Source organism: Phlebotomus papatasi, chromosome 1, assembly GCF_024763615.1.
Source record: "Phlebotomus papatasi isolate M1 chromosome 1, Ppap_2.1, whole genome shotgun sequence".
NCBI lineage: Eukaryota > Metazoa > Arthropoda > Insecta > Diptera > Psychodidae > Phlebotomus > Phlebotomus papatasi.
In genome coordinates, this window is record NC_077222.1 from 95483707 (window position 1) to 95499257 (window position 15551).

The following is a 15551-nucleotide window of genomic DNA, read 5'->3' on the forward strand; positions in this document are numbered from 1 at the left end:
CAAAAATTACCTCATCCACGGACACTGAAAATTTTTGGAACAAATATGTTATAGATGTGGGAATAATATTGTTATCAAAAAGAATTTTACCAATTTGTTCCTGTAGGAGTGCAACAAATTTTATCCCAACTTTCAGGATCAGGAACAAATTTATATAAAACGAAATCAACTCAAATTTGTAGACATTCCACCGTATCAATAAACTCATCAGAAAACTCTAACAAAATTGTAACTATTGGTAACAAAATTGTAAAGAAAACTTTTTGGAACAAACAAATATCTTCTCTAGGTACAAATTGATTCCAAAAAAAAAATTGTTCCAAGGAATACTTGTTCCAATATTTTGGTCAGTGTCCAAAAGTTTTTACCGTGTTCAAAAATGATTTCATAAATTAATTCCCAAAGGGCACTCAATGGGTCAAGTGGTAGAGCACTCGTTTTATGATGCAAGTGTCCCGGGTTCGAATCCCCTTTAGGTCACCAGGAATTTTTCTAGCGTTAAAGGTGTTCGGATTGCATCCAGTGAGCTTCACTGCACTCTTGATTCCACGGGCATGGGACTGACAACCTCATCCCGTACAAGAAAAAAATAATAATGCATGTCTAGAAATCTCCTTGCGGGAAGACCTTGTTCCTTCATGGAATGTTGTGCCAGCATTATTTATTATAATTCCCAAAGGTAGACAACTCTGCATAATGGTATGTGCATAATCTCATCAGATGCATAATCCCGAAGTTCATAATGCCGGGACTGAGTCTCTTGGGAGCTCATTTACAGAATAATTTTTCAAATGTATCTATGCAAATGTTTTTCACGCGGTAAATTTGGAAATAATTTTCATATGAACCACCCAGCAAAACTTCGATCTGCAATTCTGCACTTTTGAAATTTTAACGTTTCTTGTCATTAAATCGGATACTTCGTATGGCTTCGGGATAGTCGTGCGACTTCGTGAGCATCGCGAATTTCTTTCGTGTTTTCTAACCATTTCCTTCCCCTTCGTATTTTCTATTATGGCTGATTTAATAATATTGTATTATAACATTGTAATAATATTGTAAAAAAAAGAGAGTATTCACGTAAATTTGTTGAATAAAAATTGAATTTTAAATAAATTGAAATACATATTTTTATGTAGTTAAAATAATGTTTAGAAACATTAGAAAGGGTAGAAGAAATGTAGAAATCATCTAAATACTCTAAAGAAATTCTGCCGATAATTTTAAAATTTTCTATAGAAATTCTGCAGAAAATGCTGTAGAATTTTCATACAACGATCGGATCCACCTTAGAACAAAATTCTGCAGAAATTCTGCTGATTTTTCGGCAGTTAGTAATTCAAATCTGACGAATTTCTGCAGAATTCTGCAGAATTTGCCGGGTGGGCATTGGCGCTTGGCGCTGACATAGGCTGAAAAATTGGCGCCTAAAAAGTCTTGCATAAATCTCGGCGTTTACATAACTTATCCCAAAGATCTCCAAGTAATAAAATAACATCTAAGAAGTAAATAAAATAGCATACAAAAATCACCATATTATCGATATTTAAGCATTAAATATTGTAATAAGGGCTTGTGTTACCTAATCGGTAGGAAAAAAAATCTTAACACCCGAAATTGTGAAGGTTTTCTCTAGTTGGCTAAGTGCTCGATTTTCGTTTGAACCTCAAATTTAGAGGTTAAAAAACAATCTGAGAGAAAAGTTGTACATGGATGAAAATGTAATTATTAAAATTCTTTATCAAACCCTAGATTATTAGAGACAGTCCTAGTTTTCGAGATATTTTTGATTAAAGTTGCTAAAAAGTTCGATTTTTCCATGTTTTCTGACATATATGAGACTATGGCGCCCCTGGTGTCAGTTGTACGAATTCCATCTGTCCAAAGGATTATCGGGCATGTAAAGGAGAACAAATGTGCCCATTCCCATTAAGAAATAAATAGAAGATACAGGCACCCAAGTATCAAAAAACGCCAAAAACGGGTTTGCCTAGATTCCAAGCGCAAAAACAAAATGAAATCAAAATGATAAGTATTTTCGTAAATCATTTGATCCTAGCAATAGAAAAAATAGCATGAGAACCCAGGGACAAAATTACTTATATATACTTACTTAATTATACACCCTTCTGTTTACTGAAGCACTTATCGGGCCAAATAAAATGATTGTCACAAATTTTACGTAAATAAATAATTTAATTTTCTGAAGAGTTGACCCGTTCTCCCCTATAATCACTTTGTTTTCAAATCAGAAATTTAATAAATTTCGTTTTTAATGCAAAAAAAACATAATTAAAATCATTGAAGGATTTATGTAAATTTTATTTAATTATTTAAATTATAAGAGAGGCAAATTATGTTAACTTCGGACTTCAAAAAAATAATAATTCATAGCTCCAATAAGAAAAAAAAATAAAAATAAAATATTCATTTTAATAACTATCTCACTTATTTGGATTGATTAGGTGGCTTCTCGATCTAACCTGGGTTTAAATTTAAAGTCTATTATTTAGATTAGATAAAATTTATCAAATATTAGGCACCTTATCACCAAATTATGCTACTGAAAGACAATGAAATGATTATGATAAGCTTACAATATTCTTATCAATTAATTAAGTAGTAATTAAGCTTGTCCTAATGACTCCGTGGTGGATATAGGGGGTAGCAAAGAAGCAATAGTGACGGAGCCTCTACCTCAAGAGGCCCCCTAGCTCTTTTAAATAATGCTGTTTTTTTTCTAGTATAAAGTCTAAAGGTCTTTTTAGTCTAAGAACATCGTTTCGAGACATAATTCTCAAGCTTAAAATACAATTTTCTTCAATAAAAAGCTACTCAGATCTATGAGAATATTTTTGTACCTCTTATCTAAATCCATCAAAATTGGAAAAGAAATGGAATAAAAAAAGAAATTCTCCAAAACAACAATTCCTAAGTGGATTTCTTTTCTGTAAAGGTCCTAAAGTAATAATTGATTTTGAAATAAGCTCAAATAAAAAATAATTGATTTTTTTTGTAAAATTTCGAAAACAAACTCTTCCTTGTGTTCGGAAAATGATTTCTTTTGGCAATAATTCTTGAATTTGGATCCCCATTACTAAAATCCCGACTAACACCATGCACTAAATAGGGTCTCTTATCAATCTTGAATGATGCCTCGCCTCATACATTGAACATTATGTCGCACCCCTCATAAGGAGACGGGGCCTTTAATTCTGTATACGCCACTGGGCTTCGCCACATCGTTTTAGTGACAGTTTAGATCAGGAAATTTTCATGAAATCAAAATTCCCATCCTTTTTTTCTCAAAAATTTTGCACGTCTATCCCGCTCTTAAGGCCTCCTGTACACTTTTTAGATCGGAAAAATTTCATGAAATCAAAATTAACGTCATTAAGTTTTGCATATGTCTATCTCTCAGCCTCAAAGTTCGATTGACCTAAATTTATTTTGGTGTGATGTTCAAAAGAAGAAAAAAGTCCAAAAGAGTAAGAAAGACATGCAAAACATTTGAAAAAGAAAGGAATGTGAATTTCGATTAAATGAAATTTTCCTGATTTAAATGGTGTACCAGAGCCATGAACCATTTTCTTCTGAGGAAAATTGATCTTTTAAGTCTCCAGCTCACCTTTTAACTCGGTATAATTTCATGAAATCAAAATTCGCGTCGCTTTCTTTCTCAAAAGATTTTCACAAGTCTATCCAAGTCTTTCGGTCTCAATTATACTGAACTAAATTGAATTTTTTATGACGTTTAAATGAAGAAGAAGAGTACAGAAGAGTGGGATAGACATATGCAAATTGTTTAAGAAAGGGATGTGAATTTCGATTAAATGACATTTTCCTGATCTAAAAGGTATGCCATAGCCATTACTGATTAATTTGAATTTTATCAAACATGTTAATTTTCTGACAAAAATGTTTTTCCCAATTTTAAAATTATTTTTGAATATTTTTTATCTTTAACTACCAAAATTATTTTCATATACTATCCTAGTCTAGTTTAAGTTCAGAAAGGAATCGGTTGGTCATAGGGTTTTTATTTTTTATGATTAGGCACTTTTCTCAGCGAATAATTCCAGATATATTTAGAGCTCACCAAGAGTGAGTAAAGGTTGTCTACACCTGCCCTGAGCCTCCCACTAAACCTCACGATTCTCCAGCTTCTGCACACGATTGCGAAAGCCATAAATAGAAGCAGAGATCGTGGTACTCGTTCACTTGAGTAGCGACTTTTGCTTCGTTTGGACGGTGAATCGCGTTCTTGCCGCAGTCCGGCTTCGTGGAATTCCTTCTAATTCCACAATTAAAGAGTCCGAGTCCCGAGGTAAGAATTACCAGTGTTGCGTGATCGCGAGTGATCAGTGTTCTTGTGCATAATTCTGTGTCACTGTGCATTTGGGATTTACTGGTGGAAGCAGTTGGATTGAAAGAAAATAGGTAAAGTGAAGAAACAGGTTCTTCGAAGATCTTTGGCATTATTGGGATAAGTTTTTTTTTATGCTTAGTGTGGCTGCTGCATAAATCTGTGCCATCTTCCCATGATCTTCCACTGAAGCACCCATAATTAACGATCGACGAAAAGTGTGTTAAACAAATTTCCACACATTTTGCACATATTTTCTTTGCTATTTACCGCAAAGCTCCATGGACGTTTTTTTTTTCTTCTCTCTCCTTCTGACCACTCTCAATCCCAAGTGGAAATTATACAGAAAAAAATAGGAATTTAAATTTCCATGAAGATCATGAAAAAGGTATTCACGATTGAGTCACGTGTCTCGTCAATTGTGCTTAGTTCAAGGTAGATAATTTCTTTTATTGGTATTTTCTTCAATTATTTTGGCCCACAGTGAAGAATAAATCTTCTGGGCAATAACAGATTGTGAATTTTTTTTGGGGGCTCCTATCACCTGAACCTGAATTGATATCAATTTTTTGGAGATGTTTTCTGTTAGATAATTCAGCGGAAACGCGATCCCCTCGCTGCTCAATGTTGTGAATTGTTATGAAAAAGACCAAAAGCAAATTACGTCGAGGTGTAAAGTATGTTTAACTGTAAATCACAGAAATATGTTAGTGATGTCATCATACGGCAAATCGATCGTGCCTTGTGATCGTATGCTTCTGTTGAAAGCCTCGACCGGTTTTGTTCATCTCTTCTTCTCGCACTTTTGGCTCTTTTGCCTCATATTCGCGTTCCTAAAGGAAATTGCACCTTGACTTTGGCATTTTCCATCTCCCTGGCGACAGAGATCACTGATCATCTCGACAATCCAGTGATATTTTGGACCTGTGATCTTCATCAACGAAATCGAAAGCTTAAAACACATTTTTTTGTGCTTCTGCTGCGATGATCTTCCCCTCAAGTCAATGTCTTTATTTTAACTTCTCAAGGTTCTTGCGCATCTTCCACAGTAATCTCATTCATGCTTCTTGTCTTCTCTCTCTCTCTCTCTCTCTTCCTCTTGCTCTCATCCCAACATTGCCATGGGGAGATTTAATCCATGGAATACGAAGTAATGCTTTTGGTGCCGTTAACCCCTGTGCAATTTAATTTGAGTTGCAAACAATAACGAAGACGTGGAATATAAAAAAGCTAATGATGTTCTGTGTTCTTGCTCTTTGTGGACAGCACAATGTCTAATGGGAAAACTGTCTTGGTGACTGGCGGAGCCGGTTACATAGGATCCCACTGTGTTGTAAGCCTCCAAGAGGCTGGCTACGAAGTCATAGCCCTGGACAACTTCACCAACGCCGTGAATAATTTCAAGAATGAATCAGTGGCACTTCAGCGTGTGGCACAAATCACAGGCAAACCCATTGCCTTCCACAAATGCGATCTTCTGGACTTGGAAGCCCTCGATCAGATCTTTCAGATGGTAAGATTTTACACAAATTTCAACGCTAACATATTTAGTGGAAGGCTTTCAGGCTTCGCACATACTCTAGCTTCGAACACTTTCCATATTCCTTTAATGAATCTGACCTATTTTTTCATGAATTTGTGATTTAAGAAAACTCTGACAAAAGGGTTTGTCAAATTAACAAGAAAAGTTTGTCAAAAGGATGTTCTTCCATATGGAAAGTCTTAGGATTTACCTATGGTCGAAAGAATGAAAGCATGAGATCCTGAACCTCAAGTACTTCCGTGAGAATTATGTCAAGAAATATACATGAGAAAGTGAGCATTAAAAGCATGAGTTCCAATGTGACTATACTTATGAAGAGTGAAATATATATTGGATTAACTCTTTCGCGTCACACTTTTATTCAGCAGATGAATTAATGTAAAATTGAGTTTTTCCTAATGTTTTATGATCAAATATAATAGTTCAGAGAGGAAAAAAAATTCCATTGCGTGAAAACTCGGAAAAAACCCGGGTCAAATATGTCCCTATTGTCCTCAAGGGAAGTGTACAAACCATTTTCAAAATCTATATCACAGGCTTTTTAAGAGTTTTTTTTGTTGTTTGAAGTTATTAATTTGGCCAAAACCATGGCAAACTGGATTGTCTTGATGAACACTGTACTCCTGATGTTCAAGGAATCTTCCTGGTAATCCCTTGAACAGTCACTGTCACAATATTTTGAGTGGTATTTGGCAAAAATAAACTTATTCACATATTTATTCACACACAATACAATTGCACAATATGATACGCTTGCAGAATACTCTAAAATATTGCAAAATATGTTATAATTCATCAAATATAAGATGAAATGTCCAGGAGCAAGATGTCCCACCTGCATTTCGCAAAGAAAAACAATGTCCCAACTACATTTCGCTATAGGTTTGGGACGAAAACACTGTTACCCTTGGGGACAATAGGGTCATATATGACCCGGAAAATTCTACGCGCTTTTCTGGAATTTTGAGAGTAGTTTATTATATCAAAATATGCAATATACAATATTTGGATATTCCATTTTGTGTTTCTAAAGAACTTTTTGCTGAAAAAAATAAATTAATATAAAAAAATATTGAAAAAGAAAAGTAATTTCTCAAAGTTCGAAATTAGTGATTTTTGATCTCAAATATTTTCTTTTCCTGAATATCTGGAGTCTTGAGAAAATTAGACAAGAATCTTATATCCTTCTATTATGATGTCGTGCACAAACCGATAGATTTCAATTAATGTAAATAGTCAAAAAAAATTGATTTTTCCCCGGGTCATATATGACCCTAATGACGCGAAAGAATTAAAGATGCGGCGAGAAAGACCAATTTTTGATGTTTTCTCCTTTCTATATATTTAACTTCACTCTTTAACAATTAACTTACAAAATAAACTAAGATAGGATGCGTTCTGACGAACGATGTAGATGATATTTTGAGAAATTTATGGAGTTGGTGAAAATGTGATGTTGCGCGTATCGCGGTGTACAAGGCAGAGAGAGAAAGAATGCTTGACAGCATAAGATGTGAAGCTAGCTACAGGTCCGAAATTCCCGTTGGTGTCGTTGCCTTCGATGAGGAGGCAGTGGCGCCAATAGAAAGGTTTTGTCAAATCGATGACCAATTGGATTTTGTTAAAAGTTCGTCAAAAGGATGTTTTTACATATAAAATGTGAGAAAAAGTTTTGTCAACTTCCTTTTGACAATATTTTAACAAAATCCATTTGTCCGTTTAACGAGACATTTTTTACAGAATATAGCTATTAAAATATGTTGCCATAGATAGGTCAGATTCATTAAAAATATTTATGTAGGAAAATTGAGTAATCAAACGCATCAACCCAATTTTTTTAATCATATTTTCCTTTTTTAAAAGTTCAAGTTCCCAACATTCACTTTCCATGCTCTATTAGTTTTTTGTCTTGCTTTTATTGTCTCTAAAAATAGGAGCACCAAAAGCGAAAAAAATATTGAGAATGATATCTCAAAAAATTGAAGACAATTAATTTATAGGACAGGATCTAAAATTCAAGTTTTGCCAAATAAAATTAACATAATTTTCAATCTCGCAAAGATCCTAAATAAAACAATGTTCATTCTTTCAAAATGCATTAATATAATATATTATACCGATGATTCAGATATCTTGCAAATTATGACCAAGGAAAAAAACTATTAAATCGTTTCTGTATGCTAATGGGAAATTCTTTGCCAAATATTTAATAGAGTGCTAATTTTTTCGAATGGTAGGTTTATAGCTGAGAACTTTCCATTCTGCATGGTAAAGAAATATTTTCTTGTCTATTGTTTTTTTAATGTTATATTTGGAATAGTTTCTTTTGTTTTGTAGAAATGGCTTTGAAATATGTTTAGAATATGTTTAAGTGAGTGTCATTTCTTAATTTTGACAGTAAAATAAAATTTTTTAACGTTAGAATTTGTAATTCTTTGTATTGTTTAATCTAAAAGAATTTTGGAGTTATTCGATAACAATTTTAAGGATTATGCTCAATATAACCTCATATTTCTGACCAACGTCTTAAATGTATTAAAGAATTAGGTCCAAATTGCTATTCTGGGATAGATTCTCTTATATAATTGTGTTGTACTGTGAGGTACTGCTATAATCTATAAGGATTTATTTTTTCAATTTCCCTTATTGCGATTTAAAAATATTTTAAGGTTAGACTACGGTATTTTTGTCATAAAACAGACATTCTAGGAAATAAAGAAATCAATTTATCATTACAATCAGTTCATTTGTCTCTCAAATGGATGTTTTTGTAAAAATTGTTCTTTAAACTTGAAGAATTTTGAGGTTTCTCGATATAAATTTTAAAGGTTATGCTAAACTTAACCTCACATTTTTAACTAATGTTAAAAATGTGAGGTGTGTTCGTGTGCATCTCTTCACCAGTGAAATTGCCTTCCGATGAGCATAAGACTTTAGTCAGAGAGCTAATGCACCTTTAATATGGTTCACTCTCAACCGATCGTCAGTTTATTCTGAGCTATGTATACATCAACACAGACTCTAACCTAACAGTCTTTAATAATATAGATTTAATTAAAGAATAAGATTCATTGAGTTACAATTTATGATTTTTTTTATCAAATTGAAAAGGTCAATAGAGAAATTTTTAAGTTTTTAAATCATTTGGAGAAATTTGAATTTTGTTGAAATCAAAGACCAATCCAGTATTTATAGGTTATGTTCGACATAACCTCGCATATACAGAATGTCTTAGTTGGTAAGGAGAATTTAAATTTAATCCCATGCCATGTTGAGATCTATCAAAAATTGTAACGTTCTTGAGATTTTAACCTTCAATTTCTTTTTCAATAATCTTCTAATTCAAATCATAAAAATTCAAAAAATAATAGCAGCCTATTATTAGATGCGAATATTCATAATAATGGCGGAAATATACCCATAAAGTTAAATTTGAATTTTTAATTTCCCAAATGATTAAATAGTTTGAAATTAGGTCATGAACAAAAATTATTTTTTCTCCTTTCCCAAAAGTATCATTAAACTTTTACTTTTACTACATTCTTAATGAATTATAGACGAAAGATGCTTTTCTAGCAAAAACTATCAAATTTTATCACATTTATTGAACCAATCGCACATTCATTAGGAAAAATTGTTCAGAACATTTAATAAAAAATATACTGTTGAAGTATTTCTTGAATGTGAATATATTATTTCTCCACATTTCTTTTTAATTTCTCGCAATATTAAATCTGTGCTTTAAGCGAAACAAATGTTATCAACTTTAATAGTCTCTAACACTCTTTTCATTGAAAATTCAAATTTCTTTCTATACGATGTGCTTATTTATTTTAGTAAAAATGTAATAGAAAGGTAATAAATTTAAATCTTATGCCTGTGGCAAACCTTTTGGATCGGGCAAAATTCATGAGTCAAAATTAACATCCTTTTCTCTCTCAAATGTTTTTCACATGTCTATTTCATTCTTTTGCACTCAAAATTCGATTGAACCAAATTTTAATTTGGTATGATGTTCCAAAGAAGAAGATGAGTCCGAAAGAGTGAGATAGACATATTATTGCAACACGTATGAGAAAGAAATGGATGTGAATTTCGATTTCACGAAATTTTCCTGATCTAGTGTGCCAGACCCATTAAAAACTTTTTAGAACATCCAAAGTTTGTTTGATCACCGCTGATGTCGCTGAAATTACTTTTTGTTTGAGAACAATCGTCAGACTTAGTAAATTCGAGGGATTACAAGACACAAAATTGTCATAAATCTAACAAATTTTATTTATTAAAAAAAGTACATTAAAAAAATAGCCTTTGAGCTTATTAATAAACCTTAAAAATAACAAACAAATTAATTCTAAGGTCAAAGAACTTTTTTTTCACGCGCTCTTATATTTTGGAAACTCTTATTGAAGTAATTAATTTAATTATCGGTGAATTAATGCAAAATCAGTCTTCAAAAACAGTCAGAATAAACTAACTGGGTCTTAATTATGCAATTTATTTATATTTAAAATGTTTAACCTTTTTAGACCGATCCCTAAATTAGTGGAATCTTTTCAGTACAAAATCGATTCGGTCATCCACTTTGCAGCCATGAAGGCCGTTGGGGAATCAATGCAGCAACCTCTTCTCTATTACAAGAACAACCTCATTGGCATGATCCATTTGCTGGAGATCATGAAGAAGTACAAAGTCTTCAATTTGGTCTTCTCCAGCTCATGCACCGTCTACGGCGAACCAAAAGAGTTGCCAATCACAGAGGAAAAGGAAACCGGAAAAGTGACCAATGTCTATGGACGGACAAAGTTTTTCATCGAGGAAATGCTGAGGGATATCTCAGTAGCCGAAGAAGAATGGAATATCATTGCTCTGAGGTACTTTAATCCCGTAGGAGCTCACAAATCGGGCCTCATTGGAGAGGATCCCACCAAACAATTCACCAATCTCATGCCCTACATCAGCCAAGTGGCCAGCGGCAAGAAGGAGTGTCTCACAATCTTTGGCGATGATTACGACACTCCCGATGGAACTGGGTAAGAAGTTTAACCTCCTACGCAAATTATTTTTATCATGCTGATTATTTTATTTTTCTCAAGAATTCGCGACTACATTCACGTGATGGACTTGAGTGCGGGACACGTAAAAGCACTGGAGAAGCTCGAGAAGCAGCATCTTCGTCTCAAGGTAAGAGATTGTCTTTGGGAAAATTCTTGGGCAAAAAATTACTTGAGTGGGATTTTTTGGAGAAATAAAGTAGTATTTGACTTTTTGAATAAGCTCCGCCTCTACAGAATTTTAGGCCAAGCCCTCGTCTTTATTTTTTATAAAACAGTTTTTTAGTATTCAATATTTCCTATATGGGACTATAAAACACTTTTCGAGCGAGAAATTTCTATTATTTACTGAGGAGTTTGGAAGAGCTTCCCAATACAGGCCACGCCCTTTACGAAACCTTTATTCAAAGACTAGTGAAATTCTAAATGAATTTCTAGATCTAGATTCTAGAACAATATTTTATTTGAAAAGTACACGATTTTTTTTAATATTCGTTTCGTATTATTATTCCAAAATTTCCACGTGGGCGTAGCTTTACAATTTTTCTATTAGAAAGATTATTTTAAATATTATGTATATATAATAATACACAAAGAATAATGATCAATCGGATCAGTCATTTTTACCTTTAGATGCTTCAATAACATTTTCAATTCAACTCTTCGAAAGAGGCGTGGCCTATATTTTTTATATATACACACATGCGGTACCTTCCTAGCCTGATATAATAAAATAAGTCTGCCTAGTAAGAAGGATAAGGGAGACTGGGGCAAAATTTATCAAAACGAGGAGTTTGACATTCCCATTTCAGCTTCATTACTGCGAAGTTTTTTTTACATCTTAAAAACAAAGGCAAAAAAAATTGGCACTTTAAATTTAACCTTGCAAGGGGCGTTGCCAAAAAAAGTTAAAGGTGGAGCTTATTTAGCCAATCTTGTTCTAGCCCTCTGAAGAGCATAAAAATAGAGAAATGAGGGGCGCGGTACGCGCTTTCAAAATTAAAAAGTTTTAGTGTTTAATACTTGGAATTTCTGCTTGGTACACTTTATGGCTACCACACACCTTTTAGATCAGGAAAATTTCATTAATTCAAAATTCATAACTTTTTCTTTTTCAAATTGTTTGTATATGACTATATCGGTGCCGGTCAAAATCCTGAAGAGACAAGATCACGGACGGGTCGAAACCTCGAATTAGTCAAATTCCCCAACAACCACAATCCCAGAAACACAAAATCCCGAATATCCAAAATCCCAAAAGTCAAAGCCAAAATCCCAAAAGTCAAAATCCTCCTGAAAAGCTAAAATACCTAAGAGACCAAATTCCAAAAAGTCAAAATCCCGAAAAACCAAAATCCCTAAAGCCAAAATTTGGAACAGCTAAATCCCAAAATTTCTTAAATGGAAATCCCGAATTTTCGAAATACCCAAAAAAACCAAAAGCAAAATCCTGAAAAGCCAAAATCCCGAAAGTCAAAATCCCGAAAAGTCAAAATTCCGTAAAGTCAAAATCCTGAAAAACCAAAATCCCTAAAGCCAAAATTTCAAACAGCCAAAATCCCAAAAAGCCAAGTTTCTGAAACCAAAATCCCGAAAGTTAAAATCCTGAAAAGCCAAATTCCCGAAAACACAACATTCCCAAGAGACAAAATCACAAAAATCAAAATTCGCAAAGACAAAATCCTGAAAGGAGCTAACACTTTTAAGAATTTAGGATTTTGACTTTCGGGGTTTTGACCCGGAGGCCCCGGAGCCGTCTCTCTCACTTTTTCGCACTCTTCTTTTTATTTTGAACATCAAACAAATTGAACTTGGGTTCTATCCGTTCAATCGATTTTTGTAAATGAAATTTCAATTTCAATTTGATTTTCAATCACAGAAATGATTTCAATTTAAAAGTGTATGAGAAAAGATTTCAATCGACTGAATTTCACTAAATTGAAAAAGTATCTGAGGCATAAATTTTGATTTTATGAAATTTTCCTGATCGAAAAGGTGTGCCAATAAGGCATTATGGCTCTGGCACACCTTTTTGATCGGTCAAATTTCATAAAATTAAAATTCACATCCCTTTTTTCTTAAAAGTTTAGCATATTTCTATCTTATTCTTTTGCACTCCTCTTCTTCTTTTGAACATCACACTAAATTAGTTCAGTCCAATTTGGAGTCCGAGACAGTGGGACGGGCTAATGCAAATCTTTTATGGCTCCGGCACACCATTTAGATCAGAAAAATTTCATGAAGTCGAAATTCGCATTCCTTTCTTTCTTCTTCTTCTTCTCTTAAACATCACTCCAAATTCAATTTAGTTCAATCGAATTTGATATGCGAAAGAATGAGACAGTCATATGCAAAACACGTGAGAAAGAGAGGGATTTGAATTTCGACTTCATGAAATTTTCCTGATCTAAAAGGTGTGCCGGGGCCATTACGATGGAAAGGGACGTGAATTTTGATTTCATGAAATTTGACCAATCTAAAAGGAGTGTAAGAGCCAATTAAATTTAAGACCGACAAAGATTTTAATGTTTTTGGATTTCACAAACTTTTCGGGTTTTATGGCTCCGGCACACCTTTTAGATCGCTAAAGTTTCATGTGACCGAAGTTCACATCCCTCTCTTTTTCAAATGTTCTGCATATCGATGTTTCATTCCTTCGCACTCAAAATTCGATTGAACTAAATTTAATTTGGTGTGACATTCAAAAGAAAAAGAAGAGTCCTAAAGACTGAGATAGACATATGCAAAATGTTTGAGAAAGAAAGGGTTGTGAATTTCGATCCCATGAAATTTTCCTGATCTAAAAGGTGTGCTAGTGCCATTAGAGATTCCCGAAACTTTTTTTTCAGAGAAAAAAATCGAAAAAATTTTTGTTTAAAAACTACCGCTATTCCTTTACTTTACGTCTTTTATACCGTAAAAACCTTTTTTTTCAGATGTACAATTTGGGAACCGGAAAGGGAGTTTCTGTTCTTGAGCTTCTCAAGACATTCGAAAGGGTCAATAATGTCAAAGTTCCGTACGTGGTTCAGGCTCGACGAGAAGGAGATATTTCCTCCATGTACGCAGATCCGTAAGTTCAAAAACAATCAAAAATGTTTTAAGAAATATGGTTAATTGGAATTATTTTTTTAGCACTCTAGCCGAGAGCGAATTGGGCTGGAAGGCAGAGTATTCACTGGAGGAGATGTGTACTGATTTCTGGAGGTGGCAAACAATGAATCCCAATGGCTACAAGACCGGCGTTGTAAATGGTCACTGAACCTTCTAACTCAGGATTTTTTTTCTCAATAAATATCGAGTCTATTGAATAAACTTACATGTTGAAGTTTGAGTACTTCCAATCCAACAGATGTGAATCCTGGATTGAGGTATCTGGCGAAGAGTTCGAGGCATTTGGGATTCTGTGGGAGGTAGGGCTTGAAGATGTCCATCAGTGGGGGTTTGTGGGAGTGAATTGAGCTGGGAATGCTGACGACTGAGACATCTCTGGGGATTTTGTCTGCTAGGGGGGCATTTTCTTGGGAATCCTTCATGGCCACGATGATCCTTTCGTAGGGTTGCTTCTTCTCTTCGTCGGCAAAGGCACAAATTGGTTCGCCCTCCTTCGTGACCTTCATCCACAGCCACTGCGTGAGGTGCTTTAGGCCCCAGCGGGGAATGAACTTGTTGAGAATGTCCTCCAGGTGACTCTTGTTGTTTGTGCACCAAATTGCCACGATAGAACGACTCGAGGTCAATCCCCTGACTGGCAGATCAGCAATATCGTCATTATATAGCATGTCGTAGCTGATATTCTTGTTGGCTTTCTTCACCCGTCGAATGTACTTGTTCCACCACGGCGGATCGATCACAATGAGGTCAAACACCTCATTCCCAGGCAGCAGAAAAGTCTCAATCTTTCGCACGTCATTCTGATAAAAATGACACTCTGGCGGAATGAGAAATTCCTGCCCATCAATTGTCGTGGTGATGCACTGGAGATTCCTGTTCTCCCCGTGGAGAACTGGATGAGATATGGCTAAATTGTGCACCCTGCTGGCTTCCTCAATAGCCTCTTCATTTGCCGTGGCATCCACTCTCCCAAGATGCCCAGCTTCACGGCATTTCTCAACAAATCCCCTCAATTTCACCTCTAACTCCGTGCTTTTCTGTATCCCCATTAAAAGCATGCCATTAATAAACAATAAATTTACCTTGTTATCAGTCTTTGCTCACTTCCTCTCTGTCCTCTTTGTCCAATTTCCTGCGTTTCCGTTTCACACTGACACTATCGCTATTTTGCGCAAATGGCCGATTAATCTCAAAGAACTCTTTTTTCATTTCATACATGCCACGATAGTGGGAGTCAATGAGCTCTTTGTGACTGAGAAATAGAGAATTTTCACTGCGAAAAACGATTGCTCTCTCTCTCTCTTCTTTTTATGTTTTGGCTGTCAGACTCAATCAGGTCCATATAGCCATAAAAACGATTGCCATTCTCACGCTTTTTAGCGTCAAAATTTTGTAAACAAAAACACCTGTTGCACCCCAGCGCTGTGGAAAATTCTAATAATAATTTTTCGAACAAATTTGACATTTCGGAATT

The 15551-nt window shown here is 34.4% G+C and overlaps 2 protein-coding genes across 3 annotated transcripts; one reads left to right on the forward strand and one right to left on the reverse strand.

The window, feature by feature from the left end:
- The first annotated feature begins 4194 nt into the window (after positions 1–4194).
- LOC129809858 (UDP-glucose 4-epimerase-like) lies at positions 4195–14282 on the forward strand. Its single transcript, XM_055859990.1, has 6 exons — positions 4195–4440; positions 5633–5879; positions 10470–10942; positions 11006–11093; positions 13900–14036; positions 14099–14282. The coding sequence occupies exons 2-6, from the start codon at positions 5637–5639 to the stop codon at positions 14223–14225; spliced, it is 1068 nt and encodes a 355-aa protein (XP_055715965.1). The 5' UTR covers positions 4195–4440; positions 5633–5636; the 3' UTR covers positions 14226–14282.
- On the reverse strand, positions 10164–15498 carry LOC129809859 (N(6)-adenine-specific methyltransferase METTL4). 2 transcript variants are annotated; one of them, XM_055859992.1, is made up of 4 exons: positions 15428–15498; positions 15182–15355; positions 14284–15114; positions 10164–11803 (listed from the first exon to the last, which is right to left on the reverse strand). In XM_055859992.1, exons 1-4 carry the CDS (start codon positions 15440–15442, stop codon positions 11798–11800), a joined length of 1026 nt encoding a protein of 341 aa, XP_055715967.1. In that variant the 5' UTR covers positions 15443–15498; the 3' UTR covers positions 10164–11797. The 2 variants fall into 2 exon arrangements, with proteins under 2 accessions (XP_055715967.1, XP_055715966.1); XM_055859991.1 differs by lacking the exon at positions 10164–11803 and having other exon boundaries at positions 14251–15114.
- Between the last annotated feature and the right edge of the window lie 53 nt (positions 15499–15551).

Bases quoted from the DNA above. Each gene is read 5' to 3' on its own strand.
- LOC129809858 (XM_055859990.1), top strand. From the start codon at position 5,637: ATGTCTAATGGGAAAACTGTCTTGGTGACTGGCGGAGCCGGTTACATA. The intron at 5,880-10,469 runs GTAAGATTTTAC...GAATCTTTTCAG, and splicing joins TCGATCAGATCTTTCAGATG to TACAAAATCGATTCGGTCAT. The intron at 14,037-14,098 runs GTAAGTTCAAAA...TTATTTTTTTAG, and splicing joins TCCTCCATGTACGCAGATCC to CACTCTAGCCGAGAGCGAAT.
- LOC129809859 (XM_055859991.1), bottom strand. The intron at 15,115-15,181 runs GTGAGCAAAGAC...ATGGGGATACAG, and splicing joins ACAAAGAGGACAGAGAGGAA to AAAAGCACGGAGTTAGAGGT.